Below are 23918 nucleotides of genomic sequence, written 5' to 3'. Positions count from 1 at the left end.
AGAAAGACTATCCTTAATTTAAATATTATAAATTATTTATTCATATTAATGTCCATCTCTCCCTCTAGACTGCAAGCTTGTTATGGGTAGGAAACACGCCTGCTTAATTCTGTTCAAGTGCTTGGTACAGTGCTCTGCAAATAAGTGCTCAGTAAATACCGCTGATTGATTGAATGGGGTGGGAGGCACCACTGTCCTGTCCTGGGTCAGCAAGGGGAGGGGCCCAAGCAGAAAACAACAGGTGGCAGGCCTGCACTGAGGCAAGAGGGAGGACAAGCGGACTGTGTGCCTCTGGCCGTAATTCAGAAGCCGGGGCACTGGGCGGGGGGGTTACCCCACCCAGGTGACTGTGTGTACAGGGAAACCTGACCCAGTGGCATCCCTGCCAGGTCCTGGCAGCAGCACAATCAGATCACTGACCGCTCCTCCTCATTAACCCCGGGTCTGACTTCCTTCCTGATTGTCCCGTGGGCAGCTCAGGGCCGCCAGCAGACGGCCTGCAGTGGGAGCAGAGGGAACTGCATTCTCTGCTCTGTGGCTCACGCTGAAGAGGAGAGGAAAGACAAGACCCTAGACTGGAGCTTGAAAGCAGAAGTCAAAAGACGACAGGAAGTAGGGAGAAGGGTTGATGCTGAGTCAGCCCTGGGGGTCCAAGGTCTCACCGAGCCCCGAGTAGTCTCCGGGCCACGTGCGTGAAGACAGGGAGCTGAAAGATGCATCAAAGAATCTGTCGAATCTGGAAGCTGGACAGGGCAGAAGGTGTGGTGATTCTGGATGAGCTGGGGACAGGGGGGGCCATCAGGAGCCTCTAATTTTGCTGCTGGCAGGGTTCTGGGCTGGGGGAAGCCCTCCTTACTTGGCGAAATGTTCCTTCTTGCTCTTCACTGAAGGAAAGAGGAAGCACCCTAAAAATCCTTTGACCACTCCCTTGTTTCCCAAGTTTCCCCGGGACCTGCCTGCTAGTTTTGGAGAGATTCGATCGGCCTGAACTCTCCACTCAATCCCATCCCCGCCCCACAGTTTCCTCAGGGGAAGGGGAAACTGGCCAGGTAGAGAGTCACCCTGTGACCACAGCCAAGAACAGAGAACCAGATACCCGCTCATCTCCTCCCTAGCTTTTTGGGTAAATGTACCCTTCCTTTCAAGTTAGGAGGCATCCCCCCCACATACCAAGTCCCCGACGAAGCGGTCATTTCCTCTTCTCCCACTCCCTTCTGGGCCACCCTCACCCTTGGATTTGCACCTTTTAACCACCCCCCCTTCATCCCCACAACACTTATATACATAACCGTAATTTATTTGTTTATATCTATGTCAGTCTCCCCCTCTAGACTGCAAGCTCACTGTGGGCATGGAATGTGTCTATCGACTCTGCTACACTGTACTCTCCCAAGTGCTTAGTACAAAACTCTGCACACGGTAAAAGCTCAGTAAATATAATTGACAGATTCAATGTAGACGGTCACTGTGCAGGAAACATTAATGGTTACCGCGGCTGAATGAGAGACAGTCACTGGAGCAGCCCCTTGGAAAGTCTACCTCTCTTCTTGTCCCTCCTGTTTCCCTGTCTCCCCTAAGATAGTGCCCTCTTAATTTAGTAGACGGGAACACCAGGATCCAGCGCACTCCGAAGACCGGACCCTGCAGTGACCCAGTAGTCACTGTCAGAGACAAAATGCTGGGCCAAGTGGGCCACTGCCCCACAACGCCTTATCATCTCACATGCCAGCCCAACAGGGCAAGGTTGTTCCGCTGTGGACTCTTACCTCCAGAAGCAGCTGTTCTGTCCCATTGACTGAAAGCAGGACAGCGTGGGATTGGCGGGTTTTTAGATGGAACTGAATCCGCCAGTTCCTGGTACCCGGGTGACGATACTGCACGTAGCTGTGCCCGCTGAACCTCGCGGCTGTTCCTGCAACAACAAGTGGAAAAGGCTGCTGCCACCTGTTTGTTTCAGGACAGATGGGGGCTGCCCTGGATCTCTGGTTTCTGCCATTCCAGGAGTCTGGACTCCACTCCTTTTCCTTCTGCCCACAGAGTGAGTCAGGCCACGAGGTCTGAAGGGAAGTCGAGAGACCACCGGGTCCAGCCTGCTCTGAAAGTGGGCAGAATATTCCCGGCAAAGCCAAGCTGCTGGGTAAGGCCTCTAGATGCCTCTGGTGCTGACTTTCTGGGAAAAGTTCACCCTTTCATTGAGAAACTCAGGTTAAAAGGATACTTCCCTGCTGTTCCCCAAACCAGTACCTGCAATGGCCTGAAAGATAAGAATTCCTATAGCTGCTCCAATGTAGAGGGCCTAGGGATGGCTGAGGGGTCAGGCTGGGACTGGAGCCCACAAGAGAGTATTGATAATAATAACAATAATGATGATGGGGGCATCTGTTATACACTGACTATGGGCCAAGCACAGTACTGAGCGTTGGAGAAAATAGCATATGTGCGATCCGTGTCCCATGTGGGGCACGGGGGAGGTGGGAAGAGTAGGGGTGGCAGAAGGGGGCCAGGAGAACTGGGTAAGATTCTCCAGGGTCCCTCCGGCATGGGAATCTCTGGCAAGCTCTCTGCAAGGGCTGGAATTTCTTGCAGACACAGGAGTGACCCTGTGGAAATTTCCTCATCTTCACAATAAGTATGAAGTACCTGTTCTCCCTGCTCTTAGACTGATTACCCGATGTGGGACAGGGACTTTTTCTGACCCGATCATTCACTCTACTACAGTGCTTTGCATAGTGGTTGGTACCTAATAAGCGCTCAGCCAATATCACCGTTATTGCTGCCACGATAATCGTCATAATGGTGATATTTGTTAAGCGCTTACTGTGTGTCAGACACTGTACTAAGGGCTGGGATCAGTACAAGCAAATTGGGTTGGACACAGTCTTTGATTCACATGAGGCTCATAGTTTTAATCCCCATTTAACAGATGAGTTAACTGAGGCCCAGAGAAGTGAAGTGACTTGCCCAAGGTCACACGACAGACAAGTGGCAGAGCCAGGACTAGAACCCAGGTCCTTACGACTCCTAGGCTCGTGCGCTCTAGCCACTGGCCCACGCTGCTTCTCTCATCATCATCATCATCATCGGGATGGGTCCCTCATGAGGAAGGACAGACTAATCCTCACCGTTGCAGGAGCAGATCTGCTGCACGTTGTGCCGGGGTGTCAGGACACTGAGCCGGGCTGTGCTGTAGGTGGACATGACTCCGGGGTCCAGCTGGACAGTCTCCCTACAGGGGTGGCCCTGGCAGTCCAACCCCTGGCACGGCACCGCCGGCATTACCTTCTTCACCTGGATGCCAACGGTTCTGTCCATATCCTGGGTGGCCTGGGAGATGGCATCCACCAGGCCCCGGGGCTCGGGCCAGGAGCTTAGAGACCCCTCAAAAGCCAAAAGCAGGTCCACATCCCCAGGAACCTCCGAGGGCTGCAAGCTGGCCAGGTGGATATGCTGACGCCCCAAGCCCAGCAGATACCCCAAGAACCGTTGCAAGTTGCGCCAGTGGTCGCCCACAAACTCCTCGGGGGAGAGGTGGCGGAGACGCAGCAGGACCACCCGCTCCAGAGCCTCGGGCCTCAGGTGCCACACCTGGACGTGGACCCCGGTTGAAGCGGCGAAGGTCCCGTCGCTGACGGACACGTTGAGGGCGTAGCGGCCGAGGGGCAGCCCCGCGGCGGCCACGACCTTGCCGTCGGTGGGCCCCACGGAGAAGCGGTGCCCGGCCGGCTTCTCCTCCACCAGGTTGAAGAGCAGGGAGTCGTTTGGGTCTTGGTCCGTGGCGTGGATCTTCCCGACCACCCCGCCCTGGAATTCCGGCTCCCCGGTGGCGATGAAGATCTCCAAGGGCAGGGCCGTCGGTGGGTAGCGGCTCCGCTCGGTCACCTGGATGTGGACGTAGGCTGAGGACCAGAGGGGAGGGTCCCCGCTGTCCGACACCTGTACGACACAAAGACACAGACACACCTGAAGTTCAGAATACAGTCGAAGCCCTTCCCCCTCAACTGCTTCTCTCCAGATGCCAAGTACCTAGCAGCCTCTGGGACTGGAGAAGTGTGGCCTAGTGGATAGAGTATGGGCCTGGGAGTCAGAAGGTTCTAATCCTGCCTCCGCTACTTGTCTGTTGTGTGACCTTGGGCAAATAAATTACTTAACTTCTCTGTGCCTCAGTTCCCTCATTTGTAAAATGGGGATTAAGACTGTGAGCCCCGTGTGAGATAGGGACTGTGTCCAATCCAATTATCTTGTATCTACCCCAGTGCTTAGAACAGTGCCTGACACACAGTAAGCACTTAACAAAAACCATTATTATAATGATTATTATTTGTCATCAGGTCCCTCTTGCTCTCCAGTTCTGGCTGAGTCCTCTGGCCAAGTGGGAGCTGAAGAAGCCGAGATCACCACCTCTTGGCAGGATGCTGGACTAAGGAGTCAGGCTCCATCCAAGGGTATAGAGAAGTCCAGTTCCACTCTCCAGCCTTGCCAGAGGCGAACTCGGAGGGAATTTCTCTTAGGAGATTTATCAGTGCTTTCTCTGTGCTATCACTAAATTGTTCCCTAAAATATTTTACCTAAGTTCTCTACTTAAACAGAGCCCACCCAGGAAAAGTGTTTTAACGTAATTTAAATTATCTTAAAGCAACAAGTCTCAGCCGCCAAGCTTAGCTTAGTGGAAAGAGCAAAGGACTGGAAGCCAGGAGACACAGGTTTTCAGCTTGGCTCCACCACTTTTTTTTTATTGGTATCTTTAAAAATATGGCATTTGTTAAGTGTTTACTATGTGCCAGGCACTGTACTAAGCCCTGGGGTATATACAAGCTAATCAGATTGGACACAGTCCATGTCCCACATGTGGCTCACAGTTTTACTCTCCACATAACAAATGAGGTAATGAGGCACAGATAAATTATGTAACTTGCCCAAGATCACACAGCACAAGTGGCAGCGATGGGATTAAAGATTAGAAGCCAGGTCCTCCGACTTCCAGGCCTATGATCTGCTGTGGGATCTTGGACAAATCATTTAACTTCTCAGAACCTCAGTTTTCTCATCTATAAAATGGGGATTCAATACCTGTTCTCCCTCACCCTTAGATTGTGAGCCCCACATGGAACTGGAATTGTATCTGATCCGATTATACTGTATCCCCCCCAGTGTATAGTAGTGTTGGCACAAAGTGAGCCCATAACAAATGCCACACATTATTATTATTGTCTTACCCTACAGGACATAAAAGGAAAGCAGGCTATTCCTTGAATCCTAGGCTACTGAGACTTGCAGATCCTTCCAGATGTAATCTGATTTGGATCTGCGTCAATCAGGGGTCATTTTGGGCCATCAGAATGGTCCAGGAAAGGCCACTTCAAAGAGTGACTGTTGAGGAGGGATTTGAAGGCGGGAGTTTAAAGTAGACTGCGGATGCAGAGGGCTGAATGTACTTGGGGTCGCGGGTAGGAGAGGTGGGAAATCCTGGAGCACATGAACCTTGCCTGTTGGGATGGGAGATGCAGGCTCTCGCTCTCTTTCTCTCTAAGCAATTTATGACTGAAAATGGAATTCTCAGAGCTGTATTCCTGGGGTGGAACATGAAACATTCTCCTCTCTACCCTCCAACCCCAGTCCTGTGAGTGCTGTGATTTATTTATTTATTTTAATGTCTGTCTTCCCCTTAGACTGTAAACTCGTTGTGGGCAGGGAACGTGCCTACTAACTCTGTTTATACTGTAATAATAATAATAATAATAATAATAATTATAATGTTGGTATTTGTTAAGCACTTATTATGTGCAGAGCACTGTTCTAAGCACTGGGGTAGATACAGGGTCATCAGGTTGTCCCACGTGAGGCTCACAATCTTAATGCCCATTTTACAGATGAGGTAACTGAGGCACAGAGATGTTAAGTGACTTGCCCACAGTCACACAGCTGTACTCTCCCAAACTCTAAGTATAGTGCTCTGCACATAGTAAGCGCTCAATAGATATGTTTGATTGATTGATTGCTACAAGCGGTAATCACTTATAGGCCTGTTGCACTTCATTCTGATCTGACCAGCCGGAGACATGTCTTCGGCAGGTCTGTGCTTGTGCTCTATGGGCAGGGATTGTCATTCTTTATTGCTACATTGTACTTTTCCAAGCGCTTAGTACAGTGCTCTGCACACACTGGGCGCTTAATTAATACGACTGAATTAATGGTTCATTTTCCTGGCCCTCAACTCAGTGGCTCCAGCAGGGAAATACACCCAGAGTCCTGCCGGTCTTGCCCAGGCCCTGGGGTGAAAGGGTTGAAGACAGACTTGCGGGAGAAGTGTGACTTTCTGCAGGAGAAATCCCACTCACTCTTCTTCTCCCCAGTTGGCCTTTTAGTTCTTTATCTTCCCTGGGTAATTAGCCTTCCCCGATCAACACCCTTATCTTATCAGCCCTTTAGCTGCCAAGGGAAACTATATGTATATTTATCTCAGTCCCACCCAGCACTTATGGTTGTGGGTGTGTTTGCTGCGAGGGAATATTTCTTCCTCTGCCCACCATGGTGGGTGTAAACTCAATGTGGGCAGGGAATGGAGCTGGGCTTCTTCTGTACTTCTCAAGGACTTAGTATAGTGCTGTTGCTCTCCTTAGGCGCTCAATAAATACTCTACCTACTGCAACTACTGTTATTCATTTCCTTCCCAAAAAGTCAGCTAAATCTGTTGGCCCTGGACAGCAGCTCCAAGGAGAACACGTGCTTATGTGTGTTTGTGTATGTGTGTGTGTGTGTGTGTGTGTGTGTGTGTGTATGTGCCCATGTGCACCTTTGATTATTCACCTCAAACACACATTAACCGCACCCCGGACTTGAGTGGGGACGGGTGCTGCTGGACTCAGGGAATTCCAGGCTACCTTTCTCCCTGACAACCTTCCTCCCAACAGAGCCCCAGTTTCCCAAGACACAGATTGGGCAATGGACTTGGCTGGGGAAGGGAAGACCGAGAGGGTCTGTGTCTAATTCCCACCTCTGCACTTCTTCTCCTACCACCACTGAGAGGGGCAGGAATAAGGGGGATTACAGGAGGCACCATGGGTAGGTTTTTTTTAAGGGAAAAACAGGGGGAATTGGGGATAACCTGCTGTGAGGAGGATTCAGGTTAGACAGCAAGCGATTCCTGTTAGATTGTAAACTCCTTGAGAGCTGGGATCGGGTGTACGAACTACATTATACTCTCCCAAGCAAAGCAGCGTGGCTTAGTGGAAAGAGCACGTGCTTGGGAGTCAGAGGTTGTGTGTTCTAATCCCGGCTCTGCCACTTGTTAGTTGTGTGACTTTGGGCAGGTCACTTAACTTCTCTGTGCCTCAGTTACCTCATCTGTAAAACGGGGATTAAGACTGTGAGCCTCACGTGGGACAACCTGACTACCTCATAACCCCCCAGTGCTTAGAACAGTGCTTGGCACATAGTAAGCACTTAACAAATACCATTATTATTATTATTACTGTGCTCTGCATAAATAAGTGCTTAATAAATACTATTGATTGATTGACAGCAGGAAAAAAAGAGTTATTCCTGGGAAATGGGATGGCCGGGGGGTTAGAGCATCCATTTACAGGAAGTCAAACTCCTCCTTATTGGAAGGTTTGATCTCCTTAATGGAAGGTTTGATTTACCTTCCAAGGAAGCTTCAAAGGATGAGCCCAGTGCTCTCCTTTAAGTGATGCCATCCTAAGAGCCACCCAGCTCTCCCCAGCAAGGATGCAATTGGCCAAGTACAGTCTGCCAAACCAAAGCCTTCTGGGGTTCCACCCTTCTCTCTGGAATGAGTCATATTCCGTGCCGGCATGGCTCTGGCATGGTTGCCTGCAGCATCCGGGTCTTCTCTGGGGGTGGGCTCTGTGGTGGAAGCAGCCTTGTGACCTAAGCTCAGCCATGCTGCCCCATTCAGCTGCACGGGTTGACATTATGCTCCTAGGTCAATCAATGGTATTTATTGAGCTATCACTATGTGCAGAGCACTGTATTAAGCACTTGGGAAAGAACAACACAACAGAGTTGGTAGGCTCGATCCCTAGATTGCCAGATTTGTCCATGCCAATTAGAATGTGCTTTTTCTGCCACTGGGTCCAATTTACGTGCCTGGGATTTTTTCTGGTGAGTACGATTTGTTGTGCAGAAAATAACTTCCAATGCTTTTAGTTTTCACATTAAAACAAAGCAACAAAAAAGCCCAAAACATTCTGTTTGACTGAAGTTCCGGAGGAAGATCTACCACTGTACACAGCGTCTCTCCTTCTGAGAGCTTAGAATACCTACTCAGTGATGATCCCATTCTAGACTCAAAACATTTTTGTGAGGTAGGGTGGGATAAGAAGTATCATCTCTATGTTTACAGAGGGAAGTAGTGTGGCCTAGTGGAAAGGTCCACGGGCCTGGGACTCAGAGGACCTGGTTCTAATCCCAGCTCTGCCTTGTACCTGCTCTGTGACCTGTGTCACTTAACCTCCCTGCACCTCAGTTCTCTCATCTGTAAAATCAGTAGTATTTATTGAGCGCTGTTTGCAGAGCACTGTACTAAATTCTTGGGAGAGTACAATAAAGCCGAGTTGGTGGATACGTTCCCTACCCACAAAGAGCTTACAGTCTAGAGGGAATTCAATATCTGTTCTCCCTCCTACTTAGACTGTGAGCCCCATGCGGGACCTGATTATTTAGTATGTACCCCAATGCTCAGTATAGGTCCGGGCACATTCACTCATTCAATTTTATTAATTGAGCGCTTACTGTGTGTGAAGCACAGTACTAAGCACTTGGGAGAGTACACTATAACAACAGATATATTCCTGTCCACAAACTCACAGTCTAGAGGGGGAGACAGACATTAATATAAGTAAATAAATAAACTACAGATATATACAGGTCACAGAGTAAGCACTTAACCAATACCATAATTATTATTATTACTACTATTACAGATGTGTAATTCAAACCCAGAGAGGTTAAGCGACTCCCCTGAAATCACACAGAACACTGGAAAAGAACCCAAGACTTAAATCAGTGAACTTCTCTCCTTAGCCCTGATTCCTGGTTACTACAACAAAAGCATCATTAGGATGGAGTGCTGGTTAGAACGAGCCTTATCTGCTCTCAACAGGTCAGGGGATGGGGTCTCTCACGTGAGGGGAATCTAGGGCTGCTGGAGAGTGGGGCTTTCACTCTCTTGGGCCTTTCGGCTGTAGAAGCTCCGTCAGGTCACTCACCTGGACCTGCAGCAGATACTGCTCCTTGGCTGCTCTCCTCAGCACGGCCGCGGTCATCAACACCCCGTCCTGGGTGATTCGGAAGGCCAAGCCGTCGTTGCGCTCAGCGATGCGGAAGGAGTAGGGTGGCCCATTCTCTGGGGAGTCCCTGTCACTCACGGTCAGTTCAAGGACGCTGGTGCCCAGGGGGGCACTCTCCTGAGATGTGGGAGAGACCAAATGAGATGCCATCACCAAACACTAAGGGCAGGAGATGGGGCAGGAGGGGCAGTGCCCTGGAGTCCAATTTCTCCTCTGCCACAGGCCAGCTGGGTCATCAAGACTAGTTACCTCATTTATGGAGCGGGGCACTTGGGAAGCCCAGAATAAAGAAGTGACATGTTCCCTGCCCACAAAGAGTTTACGCTCCAACCTCGGCCCACCACTTAACTTTCTGTGGCTCAATCTACCTGTGTGAAAATGGAAATAAGCTCTGCTCCAAACCACCTTAAAAGTATTTGGAAGCATTTGCAAGAAGGGCAGTGATCAACCTACATTCTGATTCCCCTTTACTTTGGTTTGTCTAAGCCTCTCTTACAGCTCTAAGATCATTACTGAATGCCTTCCCGCCACTCTTCTACTTTTTAAAAGCAAAACAAAATAACATGAGAAATTGAGAGTTTTCCTGGGATTATCAGGTCACACACTCAGAGAAATCAAGTGATTGACCTGGAATCTAATCCCAGTTCCACCACTGGCCTGCTTTGTAACCTCGGGCAAGTCACTGTACATTTCTGTGCCTTAGTTTCCTCATTTGTAAAATGGGGATTCAATACCTTTTCCCCCTCCCTCTAAAACTTTGAGTCCCATTTGGAACAGGGACTATATCTGATTATCTTGCATCTACCCTTGCGTTTAGTTCAATACTTGATATATAGTAAGCAATTAGCAAAACCCATTATCATCATTATTATTACTATCATTACTACGTAAGGTCACCCAGCATAACAGTGCAGCATTAGAATCCTCCACAAAACCTGGCTAATTTGCTTTTCCATCAGCACCAGGGAAGATGGGGAAACTGATGTTAAACCCGATACAAAACTGGGCTTGGAAGCCAGGAGTTGAGTTTCCCAGCATTCCCCCTCTAATCCCTAGACTGCAGGAATGACCCAGGCAGGAATCAGCCGGAGGAGATAACTATCGACACAACGATCTGTGACCACGCTGCCAGACTGGGTGGAGCACTGGACCAGCCCAGGATACACTGCTGACGTTGTCATGGGCACCAGATCCTTACCTGGACCACGATGCTGTAGTTGAGCTGGAAGAATCGCGGCGGGTTGTCATTGACATCAGCCACGTGGATGCTCACGGCCCCGTCTCGCCACAGGGCCGGCTGCCCGTTGTCCGTGGCCCTGACGGTCAGGTGGTAGCTGGGGGTCTTAACCAATCACAGGTGGGAGCATTACAGAGGGGACTTGGGTTGGATATGCTTTGGTTCCTTAGATTTTATTCAGACTTTTCACATCATGGTCTGCCCCTGAATTTCAGATTGGATGCTCCTTGAGGGCAGGGGTGGTATCCCTCGATTTAAGCATCTGGCTGAGGGTATGAGGATGTGGGAGTATTGGAACTAGCACTGATCATTGAACCCCAACATCACAGACCTTGAAAGTTTTCTTGACCTGTATTGTGCTTCCCCCCCAACCCTCGGAAAGACCCTCTTCCTAACTATCTTGAGAAGCAGCACAAGCCTGGGCGTCTAATCCCAGCTTTACCACTTCTCTGCTGTGTGACCTGTGGCAAGTCACTTCACTGCTCTGGGACTCAGTTACCTCATCTGTAAAATGGGGATTAAAATACCAGGCACATAATAAGTGCTTAACAAAGACCATAAAAAAAAACTCCCTGATACCACATGCGAATTATGAAACTAGTGATGACCCCGGAGAGCCACACCAGGGCCAACAGATCCCACCACCACCCCTCCCCCAGGGATCAAGGGCCAATCGAGTGTCTTTCTCTTGCCTTGGTTGCTGGGCTCCCCTTTCCTAGCAGTGGACACTCACCTCCTCCCAGTCCAGGGGCCTGGCAACGTGGATCTCACCCCTCTTAGGATGGATGGCAAAGTGGCCCTGGGGGTCTCCTCCCACCAGGCTGTAGGTGACGTTACTGTTCATCGGCCCATCCTCGTCCACAGCGGTCAGCTGCCGGCGGAAAAGAAAATGTGATCCGGGAGCCTCCTCCTTCAGATGTCCCCCTCCATCCCAGTCATTCCATTGGGACGGGATGGGATCCGCTGAGCTTGAGTCTCCTCGGGCTTCTCTGGGAGTCACCTAGATGCCTAGGGAGGGGGCTGACTCAGTGGCCACTAGTGTGGGATCGGTAGCCCAGAAGCTGGCACCCCTACATGCATGTCAAGGGGTTGGCATCCAGGTCCATGAGGGAGTTAAGCAGTGGCAATCAATCAATTAATGGTATTTGTTGAGCACTATGTGCAGAGCACTGTACTAAGCACTTGGGAGAGTATAATACAACAGAATTAGCAGACACATTCCCTGCCCGTAACAGGTTTTCAGCCTAAAGGGAGCAGGAATACTAGCCTCAGCCCCACCAGCTCACCACAAGAACCCCCTGGAAATCCTCACCACTTTCCTGCCATACTACCCAGGGCCTTTGCTCCAACATGCCTTGGGCCACAGGGCCCAGAGGGCCTCAGGCTATGGCATCGGGAGAGACCACTACACATTTTAGAGTGTTGGGAGTTCTTGGCTCTGTTTGGACCCTGCAGTGAAGCACCTGTCTCTCCTCCCATCTGTCCTTTGTACCGCTGGCCCTGTTGAATTCTGAGCCTGGACCTCTATGTTACTTGTGGCTTAGAGGAAAGAGCCCGGGTTTGGGTGTCAGAGGAAGTGGGTTCTAATCCCAGCTCCGCCACTTGTCAGCTGTGTGACTTTGGGCAAGTCACTTAACTTCTCTGTGCCTCAGTTCCCTCATCTATAGAATGGAGATTAAGACTATGAGCCCCACAGGGGACAACCTGATTACCTTGTATCTACCCCGGCACTTAGTGCTTGGCACATAGTAAGCGTTTAACAAATACCACCATTATTATTAAGTTTTTTTTATTGTTTTAGTCTTTCCTACTGCATGGACCATCAACCCATCTTTTTTAAGACTGTGAGCCCACTGGGGACAAAGTATACTGTCTAATTCTTACCGATTAATTATTCCCATCACTTAGTACAAGTGCTTTGCACACAATAGGTTCTTAATGAATGTTAATACCATTACCATCAAAACCACCATTTTCCCAGTATGCAGGTGCCCAGGCTACTGCTGGGAGTTAATGAGCTCCTCCAACTCCCTAGCATCCTCTGGCAGGGCTTAGGCCTGGTGAGGGAGTGGAAGATTTGGGGTTGGGAGAAGAGCTAATGGGTGAGATCATTTTAGGACTAGTGGCAGGCTTAGGGCTGCATATTTAGGGGTGGGGAGAGGGAAAAGTTACAGTGTGTGTGTGTGCTTTTAAAGGGAATTTTACAGAGGTAAATGCAAATTCAAGTTGAGAGGCCACATCTCCAAGAGGCCTGCCCCAATTAAGCCCTCTTTCTCCCCCAACCCTGACTCTCCCTCTACGTCATCTATGCATTTGGATCTGTACCCTTTGGGCATCCCGTATTCACCTACCCTCAGGCCCACAGTACTTAGGTACAGCTCCTTGTGGGCATGGATTGTGTCAGTTAAATGTTTTTATTGTACTCTCTCAAGCACTTAGTACAGTGCTTTGCACACTGTAAAAGCTCAATAAATACGATTGAGTGAATCAACTGGAGTTCTGGTGGGGAACGGGCAAAGTTAGGGCTGGAGATCGGGAAGGGTCAGGGCTGAGATCGGGCTTGGATGTGGGGACGGGGAGGATGGAGTGGCTTCCCACCCCCCGGCTTACTGTCAGGATGGTCTCCCCCACGGCGGCATCCTCGCGGATGTCCGTGCTGTATAGCTCCTGGGTGAACTTGGGCTCGTGGTCGTTGACGTCGGTCACGTTGATCACCACCGTCATCACGTCGCTGAGGGAGGAGGCGCCCTTTCTGCTGCATTCGATGGACAGGTAGTGTTCGTGACTGACCTCAAAGTCCAAGCTCCCATTGACGTACAGGCTCCCTGCAGGGGGGACAGTTTGGGGGGCAGGACAGGGAGAAGCGCTGGTCACAACGGGGAGCCTGCTAGGAGGGAGAGGTTCAGTAGCAGCAGTGACTTTTCAGGAGGGTTGGAAAGGGGAGCAGGCCGGGGGTTGAGAAGGGAGGAATGGGTTTCCCCATTAAGACTGTTAGTTCCTCAACAGCAGATATGGTGTCAACTAACTGAACTGTACTCTCCCAAGCCCTTAGTACAGTGCCCGGCACAAAGTAAGTGCTCGATAAAGGCTACCGACTAATTGATAGGGACAGGGGTAAGCTGAGAAGTCCCAGAGCTGTCAGCTGGTGAAGGAAACAAAAGTGACAGGGTAGGGCAGAGTGCAAGGGGGAGACAGAGGGTGATCAGTTAATCGATCACATTTATTGAGCATTATTGTGTGTAGAGCACTGTACTAAGCGCTTGGGAGAGTACAATGCAACAGAGTTGGTAGATGTGTTTGCCCATATCGAGGTTACAATTTAGAGGGAGAGATAGAGGAAAGGAGAGGTTCTGGATTGGGTTAGGTGGGAGCATGGGAGGGATTGGAGGAGCCAGTCTGCTTGGAAAGACACGGTCGAGCTCTGCACACTCTGGGAACAGCAGGGCAGTGTTTTGGCCATACAAATCTTGGGAAAGTACCAAGATTCTTGGCACTAGGAAACTACCCCATGGGAGACTTGGGGAAGTGAGGAATGAGAGGTTGGGGTAAGGTTTAGACTAAAACTGACCTGGTTCCTGGATGGGGGAACAACGGCTCTGTGTGGGTGGTTATTGAAAAGCAAGCTTGGGGGTCCCCATCACCAATCTTCAACCAGCCTACACCAGGGAGCTTCCAGGGAGCACCCAGTGGGGGGGAAATCTTTGGTTCCCAGTCGGGAGATGAGGCCGTAGCTCTGATCTCTGGGAAAATGGTGCCCATGGATTTTCTGATTTGGTGCCACAACATGACTACCCATAATGTTCAGGGCTCAACTTACAAGGAATTTGCACATTATCTGGCTTGGCACCTGCTTACTATCCAAATGTCCAAAAATACCTCTGCCCTGGGTCTTTACCCCTCCTTATGTCTGTATTATCCCCTCCTTCCCCCAAGACAGTGGGTCTCTCCTCCCTGCAGACTCAAGAATCAAGTAAAATTTATAGACTTCAGCTCCAGCCCTCCATGGATAAGATCTGGAGGATTACTGCTGGAGAACTGCATGGCCTAGTGGAAAGATCAAGGGCCAGGGTTCTAATCTCAGCTTTGCCACTTGTCTTGGGCAATTATCCTTGAGCAGGTCACTTCATGTCTCTGTGCCTCAGTTCCCTCATCTGAGAAATGGAGATTAAGACTATGAGCCCAGGTGGGGCATGGACTGTGTCCCACCTGATTAACTTGTATCTACCCCAAGGCTGAGTACAGTGCCTGGCACATAATAAATGCTTAACGAATGCCACTACAAAACAAAACAAAATTGAGCGTGGATCAAACATCCCTGTTTTTGGACTGGCCGACAAGCCTCAGAAAGGAATCATGTGGATGAGTGACCAATGGAGTTTTAGGAAACAGTCATGTATAGTTGCTTTGAAACTAGTATATTTTGGTAGAGTTTGTTCTGAAACTAGAGTACAGGAGCGTGCTCAGAGGTGCAGAAGGAAGATACTGAGAGGAAAAAAAAATTTCAACCCATTTTTGGAAATTATTCCTTCATGTCACAGGCAGCAGGCTGCCCAGGAGGCTGGGTATGGGGGTGTGGGGGAGCAATCCCTTCTGACATTATAGCCAACAGAGCCAAAGTTATGGAGGTGTCACAGTTACTCAACAGTTACACAGTTACTCAGGGACTTAAGGCAATGTCCACATTGGCCAGGCCCTTCCCACTGCTTTGAAGCCAGGTATGTGTGGGAAAGAAACATGGAAAGAGAGGGAGAAAGAAAGAGAGGAAGAAGGAGAGGGAAAAAGAGACAGAGAGAGGAAGAAAGAGTGGAAGAGAGGGAGAAAGAGAGGGAGAAACAAGGGAAGAGGGGAGAGAGAGCAAGAGAGAGAGAGAGAAAGCAAGAGAGAGAGGAACCTGATCTAGGAGGGGGCTGGGCCAGAGACAGAGGACAGACAGGGGACACCTATCCCATCAAGTGCCCCCTCCTCACCTGTGCGGGAATTGAGTCTGAATTTCCCGTGGTCATTTCCACCGACGATCCGGTAGCCAGACTTCTCAGTGCCTTCCCTGGTCAGCAGCGAGAGTTGCAACACCTCGGTGCCCACAGCTACACCTTCCGCCACCTCCACCACATGCTCTGGGCTCAGGAACACAGGCAGGTACTCGGTCAGGTCCACCACAGAGACGGTGACTGTGCTGAGGGTGGACAGAGGGTACGGGTCGCCCTGGTCGGCAGCCTGCACCACCAGCTCTAGCACCGAGTGGTCCATGTCTTTCAGGGCCTTCTCTAGACGGATAACACCCGTGGTGGCTTCGACGGAGAAGCGGCCGTCGGCGGAGTTGGTAAGGGAGTAGGTGACTTGGGCGTTGGGACCTGCGGAGCAACAGAAAGACACATGTCTCGTGAATGGCGGGGGCAGAGGTCATCTCGGGCTGCCAACGACTCAGTGAATTATTGAGTGCCCACTTCAGATGGAGCCAAGATATAAATTAGGTCTGTTCCTGTCCTCTGTCTTCAAGAAGCTTACAATCTACAACACTCAAATCCTCAGAAATATCAGCCAGGTAAGTAGTGTGGCATTGCACGGACCTGGGAGTCAGAGAACGTGGGTTCTAAACCCGGCTCCACCACTTGACTGCTGTGTGACTTTGGGCAAGTCGCTTCTCTGTGCCTCAGTTTCCTCCACTGTAAAATGGGGATTCAATACCTGTTCTCCCTCTTTCTTGACTGTGAGTCCCATGTGGGATGACGTGGGGGACCGTGTCCAAACCGATGAACTCTTATCTTCCTCAGTGCTTGACACAAAGTAAATGTTTAACAAATACCATTGAGAAAACCCCCCAAAACAAGAACAACATAAAAGAGCTGTCTGGGAACCTCCTGTGGCAGATGGAACATTCTTTCATTTTTTTGTAATCACTTTTTTTTCCCTTGTTCCCTTCAGGGCCTGGAATCATGCCTCTTCCTGGCTCCATTCCAGGAGAGAGAAGGCTTCACTTTGGGAGGTAATAATAACAACAATAACAATGATAATAACAACAATAATAACCATTTTAATAAGGTATTTAATAATTGGGGTATTTGTTAAGCACTCACTATGTGCACGGTACCAAGCACGGGGATAGATACAAGATAATCAGGTCCCTTAAGGGGCTCACAGTCTAAGTAGGAAGGAGAACAGTCACTGAATGTCCATTTTCAGATAAGGGAACTAAGGCACAGAGAATCAGTCAATTCTATTTATGGAGTGCTTACTATGTGCAGAGCACTGTACTAAGCACTTGGGAGAGTACAACATAACAGAACTGGTGAAGTTAAGTGACTCACCCAAGGTTACCCAGCAGGTATGTGGCAGAACTGGGATTAGAACCCTGGTCCTCTGACTCCCAGACCCGTGCTCTGTCCATTAGGCTACACTGCTTCTGGGCTTTAGAGGATGGAGATCCTTAAGCCTTTATTTTTTATGGTATTTGTTAAGTACTTACTCTGTGTCAAACTCTGTTCTAAGCGCTGGGGTAGATACAAATGAGTTAGGTTGGACTTTGAGCCTCATGCGGGTATAAGGACTGAGTCCAAGTAGGAGGAAGAACTGGAGAACTGAGACACAGAGAAGATAAGTGACTTGCCCAAGGTCACACAGCAAGCAGTTGGTGGAGCTGGGATTAGAATCCAGATCATCTGACTCCCAGGCCCATGCTCTTTCCACTAGGCCATACTGCTTCTCCTTGTACAGAACTGTGTGGTTCCGGCCTCTGCCTACCAGCCCCTCCATCCCAGGCAGAGCTGCTGAATTTCAGGCCCCTCAGCCTGTCAGGAGGGGGCCAGGAGGTCCTTCAGACCCTCTCCCACTGCCCACTTTGTTCTTTCCATCCGGTCGGCTCTTTGATTACCAGGCTTCCTTCACCTACAGGATAAACTGGCTTCTCTCTAACTCAGCGTGAATTTTTTTAAAATGATATTTATTAAGCATTTACTACGTGCCAGGCATTGCCTAAGCCCTGGGGTAGATACAAGATAACCAGACTGGACACAATCCATGTCCCTCATGGGGCTCTCAATCTTTATCCCCATTTTACAGAGGAGGTAACTGAGTCTCAGAGAAGTTAAGTAACTTGCCCAAGGTCACCCAGAAGACAAGTGGTGGAGGCTGGATTAGAACCCATGTCTTTGTGACTCTCAGGCCTATGCTCTATCCACTGGACCACACTGCTTCTCATGTTTCTTCTGACAAAGCACCTGCCTTCAACCTCTCCAGATTCCGCACTCATCCCAACTTCTGTTTGGCCTTTCCTTGTCTGCTTGGGTCGCTTCCCCCTACCACCTGGGGCTACAGGATCTCAGAGCTGATGGCCCCGGCACCGGCCCACCTTCGTCGGGATCCCGTGCCGAGACCACCGCGACGGGGGTCTTCACTGTGGTGTTGTCGAAGACGACCACGGAGCAGTGGCTGAGGGTGAACCTGGGGGCGTTGTCGTTCACGTCGTCCACACCCAAGATCACGTCCGCCTGACAGGACCGGCCCCCACCATCCGTGGCCTTGGCGACCAGGTGGTATCTGTCCTTCTCCTCCCGGTCCAGCGCTGTGAGGGTGAACAGCTCCCCTGCAAGAACAGATAAGCCTGTCTAGGGCAACTGTCTCCCCAACTCGTGTCCGGGCAACTACTACAGACTGTGGGGGTCCAGCTAAGCCCCGGGCGAACCTAGGACTACCCTGGGACCCACTGGGCAGAAGAGGCCCAGGACCCCTGCAGCAATGGGATCTCAGAGCGACAGGCTGGAAATCAGAACGTGGGGGCTCAGACCCCTGCAACCACTGACCGACAGCCATGTCAAATGCTGGTTGACTGAGGGCGAGCCTCTCTGGTCCTTGATTTCCCTATCCATAAAATGGGGTTAATAATTCCTGCTCTTTCTCCCTCCCAGGGATGTCGGAAGGACACGATGAAGTAACGGAGGTAGGAGCCTCATAGTGTTCATCGTTGTTACTGTTCCCTGCTGATTCTAATTGCAGAGGAGGGAGAGGGAAGAAATTGATCAAACAAAGCTTTTTTAGATCTCCGGGCTCATCCAGGACAGCTCTCCCTGGTTTCTCCCTGCTCACCCGGGCAGCTTTCCCTGCTTTCCCCCTACTCACCTGGGACAGCTCTCTCCATGCACCCTCAACAGTTCTCCCTGTCCACCTGAGACAGCTCTCCCCATGCATCAAGGACAGCTCTCCCTGCTCATCTGGGACAGCTCTGTCTGCTGTTTTATCACTTAGCTGGGACAGCTCTCCCTGCTTTCACTCATTCATTCAATCGTATTTTCCACTGCTCATCTGGGACAGCTCTCTCCATGCACCCAGGACAGTTTTCCCTGCTCACCTGAGATAGCTCTCCCAGCTTTCTCCCCTCTCACCCAGGACAGCTCTCCCCACCCACTTGGTATAATTCTCCCAACTCACCCAGGACAGCTCTCCCCACCCACAAGGGACAGATCTCCCTGCACTTTCCCTCCTCTCCCAGACAACTCTTCCCACACACCCAGGGCAATTCTCCCTGATCTCTGCCCACTCATCTGGGACAGCTTTCTCCATGCACCTAAAAGAGCTCTACTCAATCACCAGGGATCCCCAGTGGAGGAAACAGAAACACAGAAGGGCTACGTAGTGTATCTAAAGCAAACTGACAAGCCAGTGCCAAGTTAGAGGGGGGAAAGGTCAGTCTCTCTTCTCCCCACTCTTGCCAGTCTTTGCTCCCACCTGTATAGGGATCCAGCCTGAATTCATCCGCCCCCGGTCCATGGAGAGAGTATGTGACCTGGGCGTTGACCCCTGCATCCGCGTCCACTGCTGAAACTTGTAAGATGAAATGGCCAGGGGGCACATCTTCCGCGACCCTGCCAGTGTAGAGGATCTAATAAGAAGAAAGCACAGTCGATACCTGGGCAGGATGCAGGGGAAACGGAATCATCGCCTCAGCATATTCTGACTGTGCCTAGAGTGAGCGAGCATGTTCAGACGCAGCCAACAAAGGACTCTTTGAGAGCTAGGGGCTCACGTGTGGAGACGGGCTGAAGCGGACAAACACCCCTATGGAAGGGGCTAGAGGCAGCTCCGCTGAGCTTCCCTCTGCCCAGCCTTCCCTCCTCTCTCTATCAGATCCTCTGGCTCAGAGGCTAGGATGGCTGACCCTGCCCCAGCAGGGTGGGTGGTACACCGGTTGCTTGGCACTTGGGCCAGGCTCCCTTCCCCCTCTGTGCCCTTGTGGCCCCTGCTGTGGTGGTTCAGCAATGCCTCTGGAGAGAGGGAGTGCCAACGAGCCCCCGAGCGCTGCACAGGCAAAGGCATGGTGTTGGCAGGGCAGCCTGGCTCCCTCCCTCCCATGTGGCCTGGCTCCAAATGGCAGCAATTACAGAGGAGAAGCTGAGTCCAACTTTGGCCGACTGAATTTCCCTTCCTGGTGGATTTCCCAGTGGGTGTGGAGTGGATACTGGAAGCCGCTGACCTCTCCTGCACTGAGTTGTTGGACTGTGGGCCAAACGGTGGCTCAGGTTGATGCTCTTTAGGCTAGGGTTAGGGTGGTCTATGGTCTCAATCAGCCAGTGGCATTTATTGAGCACTTATTGTGTGTAGAGAACACCATACTAATCATGTAGGAGAGTTCAATAGGGTAAGTAGACACGATTCCTGCTTTCAAGGAGCTTACACCTCTCCTGGAGGCTGCCCAAATGGGAATTGTAAAGATATTTTGCCTCTGGATCCCCACCCCATTTGCTGCCTGTTTTGGGGAGTTTGACACCCAACAGTTCCACTGACCATGAGGAAGGCCTAGGGTTCAGCGATAATGGAAAATCTGGCCAAGGTCTGTAGGCCCTGCCCTGTGGCCCTCCTCTTTTCTGCCCGGCAGGCTCCCCCAGTCAGGAAGCACGGCCTCATGCCTTTGCCCCACGTAGCCACTCTGATCCAAGGGCACCCCGAGGGAGCTGATATGGGCACTCCAGAAGCCTGGAGCCACCAATGATCCAGGGGGATTCCTGGTCGTGTGCCTGGACCCTTCTGGGACAACCTTCTTGGAAGGATCAGGGCCCTGGAGGTTCTGGGTAGCAGCCCCTCAATGTTGCCACACAGAAAGTCATGCCCAGCCTGGCCCTGACCCCTATACCAATCAATCGATGGCATTTATTAAGCACTTACTGTATGCAGAACTCTGTACTGAAAACTTGAGAGGGAATAATACAATAAATTTGGTAGACACTTTCCCTGCCCACAAGGAATTACAGTCTACAGCCCATAGGGACTTCCCCAGGGTCCCTTTTAGGAGGGGAGTCCCATATTATTCCCCAGGGGTTTAGGTTTTGGTGGCCGAGGGCTGACCCAGATGAAATCTTGTGGTCCCTTTCAGCTTTAGGATTCTATGAAATGGGCACATTTCTGGAAGAGTCAGGAGTCTAATGAACCTCCCTCCATCATCTGCCCCTATGTTGACCCCTCTAATTTACTCAGTGTCCTTCACAACATGGCTAAAAGTCACCCCTTTTCCCCATCATACTGTTACCATGTTGATCCAAGCACCTATCTTATCCCACTTTGACTACTGCATCAGCCTCTTTTCTGACTTCCCTGTCTCCTGCCTTTCCCCACTCCAGTCCTTACTTCATCTGCCACCCAGGTCATATTTTTCTAAAAAAAAAAAAAAAAAGGTGCAGTCCCTGTTTCCTCAATTCTCAAAAACCTCCAGAGGTTACCCATCCACCTCTGCATCAAGCAGAAATTTCTCACCATTGGCTTTAAAGCACTCACTCATCTTGCCCCCTACTATCTCACCTCACTGATTTCCAATTACAACCCAGTACGTTCACTTACCTCTAATGCCAACCTACGCACTGTACCTCCATCTTGTCTATGTCACCACCGACCCCTCGCCTACATCCTGTCTCTGCCCTGGAACTCTTCCCCCCTTCATATCCAACAGACCATCACTCTCCCCACCTTCAAAGCCTTATTAAAATCACATTTCCTCCAAGAGGCCTTCCCCAAGTAAACCCTCATTTCCTCTACCCCCTTTAGCGTCACCTTTGCGCCTCGATTTGCACCCTTTAATCACCCCACCCTCAGCCCCACAGCACTTAAGTACATATCTGTAATTTATTTTAAGTCTGTCTCCCCTTTGGACTGTAAGCCTCTTGTAGACAAGGAACGTGACTACCAATGCTGTTTTATTGTGCTCTCTGAAGCACTTAATACAGTGCTCCACCCACAGTAAGCATTCAATAAATATGACTGATTGATTGATTGTCCAAGAGGTTGGATGCTTCCTGGGAGGGCATGGGGTGATGGATTCTTCCCATCTCCAATCTCTCTGGACCTGACGCCCCGTGAATCTGTCTCTGGTTAAGACACCCTCTCTCTGAACATCTTCGTTCCTTCCACTCCCCCCCAGCCCTTCCCCCCTGGGTCATACCTGTCTGCACTTGGGACTATTGTCATTGATGTCCAGCACAAAAACCTCCACCTGGGTGGAAGCCTGAAATTTTCCATCCGACACTGTGACCCGCAGGAAGTATTTCTCAATGTCCTCTCGATCCAGAGGCTTCTTGGAAGAAATCTTCCAGTTTTCATCTGCCTGGATAATGTCAAATTGGCCCAGCGGGTCTCCCTCTGCAAAGACACCAAGAGGGCAGACAGTTAAAGGGGTTTTTGGGTCAGCAATGCAGGGAGATGATGGAGGAGAGAGGGGGAAGGTTAGTTTCTTTTTAGCAAATGAGAGTGACAGACCAGACAAGCAAATCAGCACGGGAACACCAGCCAAAGCCCCAAAAGAGATGAAAGAAACCAGGCTGCAGGCAAGAAAGAACTGTAATAAAAGTTAGAAACATAACAGGCTCAGGCATTGTTCTTCTTTAGGGCATTTACACTCACTGCCATAAGATACCCCATCTGGGATTGAAGGAAAGACTTTGTGCAGATCCTAAACTAAGGTGAACTGGAAAGAATGAAGCAATTGCCTCTGGGGTGAAGGATAAGGAACATTCATGCCCAGGGGCGTTAACATTTCAGTGCAGGCTTAGGGCATGGGGGTCAGGGAGGGGTAGAGGAATGGGGGGGGAGGAGCAATGAGGCCTCACAATGAGAGGGCCAAAGGGTGGAGCTTTGAGGAGAGGGGCAGAGAGGAAAAGGGGAAGAGGGACACTGAGGAAGGGAGTTAAAGATGGGAAGGAAGTAGAGTGGGGAAAAGGAGGTAGAGGGCAAAGGGGATAGTTGGGAGACTTGGGAGGGACAGAAGGAGAAGGAGAGGGAGGTGAGAGGAAGAAAAGGTTGGAGGAGAAGCGGAGACAGAGGAAGAGGGCTGTAAGACACAGAAAGGAGATTCCCTTGCAGACCGAGAATGCCGTGGAGATTGGGAAGAAGCTGGGGAGCCCAGGGGGGCTGAGAGAAGGCACCAGGAGTCCCTAGGGGAACTGGGGTAGGACTGGTTCCCTTCCCTTCCACACCGCTGTCCTCATCTGCCAGCACCAGCGAGGCCTCCACAGGCCACTTTGGGGCGGGAGTCTGTCCGCTCCTCCAGAAGGCCAGTGGCCCCGCACCCTCCCACCCACAACAACACCCAGCATAAAGAACGGGGTTGTTTCTCCTCTCCCCTACAAAGGGCAACCTCTGTGCTTCAGAAGCCTTGTTGACATCGTCCTCTGTTAATGAGCTGTACTGTTTGGCCCCAGGGGCGAGATATTCAGGAACCGATTTCCAGCTGATACCTTGGAAAACATGCCTGCAGATATCTGCGCCCGCCGATTGGCACTTGGCCCGTGGGCCTGGCAAAGGGTACTCCTGGTTCAGTGCTGACTTGGGCAGGGCACAGAGCAGGGTGTGGTGTAGGGCACAGAGCAGAGATGAGTCGTTTTGCTGACCCAAATGGACCCAATCGGGGCTAGATTTAGATTTGGATGAGCCACTGGGCACTCAGATCTGTTGCCCTCCTCCCCATTCTGCTCGGGACAGCAGCAGTAGTAGCAGAGCTGGGCTGACAGGAAGTGGGTGAGGCGACGGTGGCCAGACACATCTCCGATCCCCACCTCTGTTGGAAGCCACCGGCTCTCAACTGCAGCAGCCGAAGGGCAGAGAGGGAGGCCGCGTTGTCTATAATGGAAAGAACGTGGGACAGGGAGTCAAGAGAGCTGGGTTCTCATCCAAGCTCTACCACTGCCATACTAGTGGTCTGGGGCAAGACATTTAACCTCTCTGTGTCACAGTCTCACCTGTAAAATGGGAGAAGATATTTGCTTTCCCTACCTCTTAGACTGTGAGCTCCATTTGGACCAGGGACTGTGTCTGATAGGATTATTTTATATCTCGCTTGATGCTTGGCACAAAGTATTAAATAAACCCCATGTTATCCTTATTTATTTTGAGTTACGAGG

The 23918-nt window shown here is 50.7% G+C and overlaps 1 protein-coding gene across 1 annotated transcript in view; it reads right to left on the bottom strand.

The window, feature by feature from the left end:
• Positions 1 to 23918, bottom strand: part of FAT2 (FAT atypical cadherin 2) — a 98293-nt gene that overhangs the window by 10904 nt on the left and 63471 nt on the right. Inside the window, exons 11-20 of the mRNA XM_029051017.2 lie at positions 21965 to 22161; positions 19264 to 19417; positions 17891 to 18124; positions 15513 to 15896; positions 13156 to 13370; positions 11279 to 11416; positions 10507 to 10650; positions 9228 to 9425; positions 3123 to 3933; positions 1767 to 1912 (exon numbers count right to left, since the gene is read on the bottom strand). Of these exons, the coding sequence (XP_028906850.1) occupies positions 1767 to 1912; positions 3123 to 3933; positions 9228 to 9425; positions 10507 to 10650; positions 11279 to 11416; positions 13156 to 13370; positions 15513 to 15896; positions 17891 to 18124; positions 19264 to 19417; positions 21965 to 22161 (2621 nt within the window). The remainder of the gene's footprint in view (positions 1 to 1766; positions 1913 to 3122; positions 3934 to 9227; positions 9426 to 10506; positions 10651 to 11278; positions 11417 to 13155; positions 13371 to 15512; positions 15897 to 17890; positions 18125 to 19263; positions 19418 to 21964; positions 22162 to 23918) is intronic.

The sequence above is a fragment of the Ornithorhynchus anatinus genome, chromosome X1 (genome assembly GCF_004115215.2).
Source record: "Ornithorhynchus anatinus isolate Pmale09 chromosome X1, mOrnAna1.pri.v4, whole genome shotgun sequence".
NCBI lineage: Eukaryota > Metazoa > Chordata > Mammalia > Monotremata > Ornithorhynchidae > Ornithorhynchus > Ornithorhynchus anatinus.
This window is presented reverse-complemented; position numbering and strand designations above follow the sequence as displayed.